General features: G+C 47.6%; 1 protein-coding gene across 1 annotated transcript; it reads right to left on the bottom strand.

Moving 5' to 3' along the window:
- Positions 1 to 292: 292 nt before the first annotated feature.
- LOC139052963 (piggyBac transposable element-derived protein 3-like) lies at positions 293 to 2,496 on the bottom strand. The gene is made up of 3 exons (XM_070530108.1): positions 2,466 to 2,496; positions 2,063 to 2,202; positions 293 to 1,986 (listed from the first exon to the last, which is right to left on the bottom strand). The coding sequence occupies exons 1-3, from the start codon at positions 2,494 to 2,496 to the stop codon at positions 355 to 357; spliced, it is 1,803 nt and encodes a 600-aa protein (XP_070386209.1). The 3' UTR covers positions 293 to 354.
- Positions 2,497 to 2,772: the final 276 nt, after the last annotated feature.

The raw sequence follows: 2,772 nt of genomic DNA, 5'->3' as shown, positions 1-2,772 counted from the left end.
CGCCAGCTGCCTGCGTCATCGGGCTCCCGACGTGATTCTGACAGCTCACCGCAGGCCTCGGATCTGCGCCTGCGCCTGGTCGCCAGCAGCGTGCCTATATCCCCTTCAGTCACGAATTAAAGCAAAGTGCGGGAAAATTATTCTACATGCTTTTTCGACAAGAGGATGTGCCCAGAATGAAAATAAAGCAAAGAAAAAAATTTTTTTTCCTCCTTACTGAATTTTAGCACGCGTACACATATGTGTACATTGTGACTCAGCCAGTACAAATGAGACAAAGTTGCATTTCGAGTCTGAGGCAAAGTATTTGTTTATTTCGCATAGAAATGTGATTCAAAAAAGGAAACTGAAAGCTCATTTGTTATGGAATGCGTAAAAGCAGTCATTTGTCGCTGAAAGACAAAGGAACACGTTGCATTTGCGGCATCGCACTCGCGTCCTTGAATTGCAGCCTTCTAGCTTGCAACGCTGAGCAAAGCTATTGCCTGTGTGTGCTGGCCAGTGGTTCATTCCGTCATACCGGACGGCATTTACGGGCCGCGGCTCAGCATTGTGCACCTTCCTTGGGGGCTCCTTCGCATCGTTGCTTGGGCGACCGCGTTTCCTGGCACCATTCTTGTTGCACATTATCAATGCCAAGCCCACATCATTCTGAAATGCCAACAAGTCCAGCATTTTCCTGCGTTGGAAGCAGTTGTCATTTGCGTCAGCCAGGTACTCTTGCCATCCATTCACTAATGAGAATGACGTGAAATGAGAGATGACGCGTACTGGCCACTTCCTTGTTCTTTGTTTTAGTGGGTACAACGACAGCAAAAAATCCATCTTGTCAACTCCGCCCATCGATTCATTGTACTGGCTGATGATTTCAGGGCACGGTATGTCGACATGCTTCTTTGATGCCTCACTCCAACGTTTAACATTTGTAGGCTCCCCAACACCCACGAATGTCGACGCAATATTCACAATGCCATTGTCCTGCCACCTGACAACTGTGACGTCACCACTTTTGGTGACACTGGCATCCATACTGCCGCGTCCTTCTTTTTTAAGGGCCTTCTCCGACTTCAGTGGACATCCTTGCAGCCTATTGCTACGGATGGTGCCAATAGCCCAAATACCTATTTCCTTCAGTTCTTGAAGCAGTGTTATCGAAGTGAAATAGTTATCAAAATAACATTTGAAGTTACGCAGTTTTGGGAGGTGCTGAGTCAACCTCATCACAATGGAGCCACCAAGCCCTAGGTGCTTGTGCTCCACTGATGTGCCGGTACCTTTTCCCTGGTAAAACTCGAAGTCATGCGCGACACCACTGGAGCTGCAACGAACAAACACTTTCACACCTTCGGGGTTGGGTTTGTTACGGACAAATTGCTTCGCAACGACTCTCCCTGTAAAGGGGATCATTTGCTCATCGATGCTGTTTTTTTCAGTAGGAGGCAGTTCAAGGCATCTCTTCCTGACAGCATCAAGGAGCGGTCGCACTTTCCAAAACTTGTCAGTTCCAGTGTGATCTGGGTCTGGCTCAGTGACATGTAGTGCAGAACGGAGCCTGAAAAATCTGTTCACGCTCATTGCTCCCGACACACTTGGAATTTGCGTTGCAGGACTCCAGTACATCCTGATGCGTGGGAATTTCAGTGTTCCCATTATCAATAACATTCCAAAGAACGTTTTTATTTCTTCTGGTGTTGTTCCAAGGATGGCTCCTGAAGTCTGAAGCGCGTAGATGTTCGTGCAACGTGCAATCTCTTCAAACAGTTCTTCTGTAAAGTACCTGAAGAAGTACTCACACGGTTCAATCACAGCACTGACATCACGGCCTGCAGAATGAAATGTGGTGTCGGGCGGCTCAAATTCCGCACTGGTCCAAACAGCTTTCCTCTTTTGTCGGCCGGCGTATTTTTGTTGCTCATCATGGTCTAGCAGAGGATCAAGACGCTCAGCTGCTCCGGAAGGACCAGCTTCATTGTCTGTGACGGCCGCCTGCCAAACAAAATTTATTTTATAATTGCCCAGGGAAACACGACAGAATCACAATCGCGGTCATTCCGCCACTTACAGATTGATTGGGATGCCCTTCTTCTTCCTCGTCGTCAGAAAGTCCAATATCCGACGTGTTCCCATCGCCAATTCTGGACAGCAGACTTTCTGCCGAGTCATCATCGAGTCTTCTTCGTTGTCTTCCATGATTTCTCAAGTCTGAAATGCGGAAACACCAAACGTTCTATCAGTAAAAACCTCAAGTACAAGATACGCCATCTTTCGGTTTGTGCCGATAGCGGCACGCCGTACACAATTGTGTACGCTCAAGTTTGAGCTGGATTTTCTAGCGCGGTAATGCAGCTCTAATAGATTTCGCGGTTTCTACGTGTTCCTTGTGTCTTTACGAGCATAAAAAACGGCGCAGTTGCTTCCCAATAGCACTATAAATCCAGAAACCTTTGGTTTGGTAAATCACTTACCAGCGTTCCCGTAGAATGCGGCGGCGTCCATCTTGGAAGTGGCTGTTTACGACTTCATTTCTTGATTGCAACGACAGATGGCGTTAGTAGTCTTGCCCAGTGCCCATACAAACCTACACAAACGTCTTTCGCGCGGGAAATTTGAACTCCAAGAGAGGAAAAAAATCCGCAAAATCGCGTACACATATGTGTACGCCGTGACTGAAGGGGATATAAACGTCCTACGGACCACTCAACTTCATTCAGCAGCAGCAGCAGTGGCGGTGTGGCAGTGTATGCATGTTTCGCCTCGAAATCACAGGTTTAC

The sequence above is a fragment of the Dermacentor albipictus genome, unplaced genomic scaffold (genome assembly GCF_038994185.2).
Source record: "Dermacentor albipictus isolate Rhodes 1998 colony unplaced genomic scaffold, USDA_Dalb.pri_finalv2 scaffold_47, whole genome shotgun sequence".
Classification (NCBI taxonomy): Eukaryota; Metazoa; Arthropoda; class Arachnida; order Ixodida; family Ixodidae; genus Dermacentor; species Dermacentor albipictus.
The sequence above is the reverse complement of the archived record's forward strand: the minus strand, read 5'-3'. Positions and strand labels throughout refer to the sequence as shown.

Bases quoted from the DNA above. Each gene is read 5' to 3' on its own strand.
- LOC139052963 (XM_070530108.1), bottom strand. From the start codon at position 2,496: ATGGACGCCGCCGCATTCTACGGGAACGCTG. The intron at 2,203-2,465 runs GTAAGTGATTTA...TCCGCATTTCAG, and splicing joins CGCATTCTACGGGAACGCTG to ACTTGAGAAATCATGGAAGA. The intron at 1,987-2,062 runs GTAAGTGGCGGA...TTTGTTTGGCAG, and splicing joins AAGGGCATCCCAATCAATCT to GCGGCCGTCACAGACAATGA.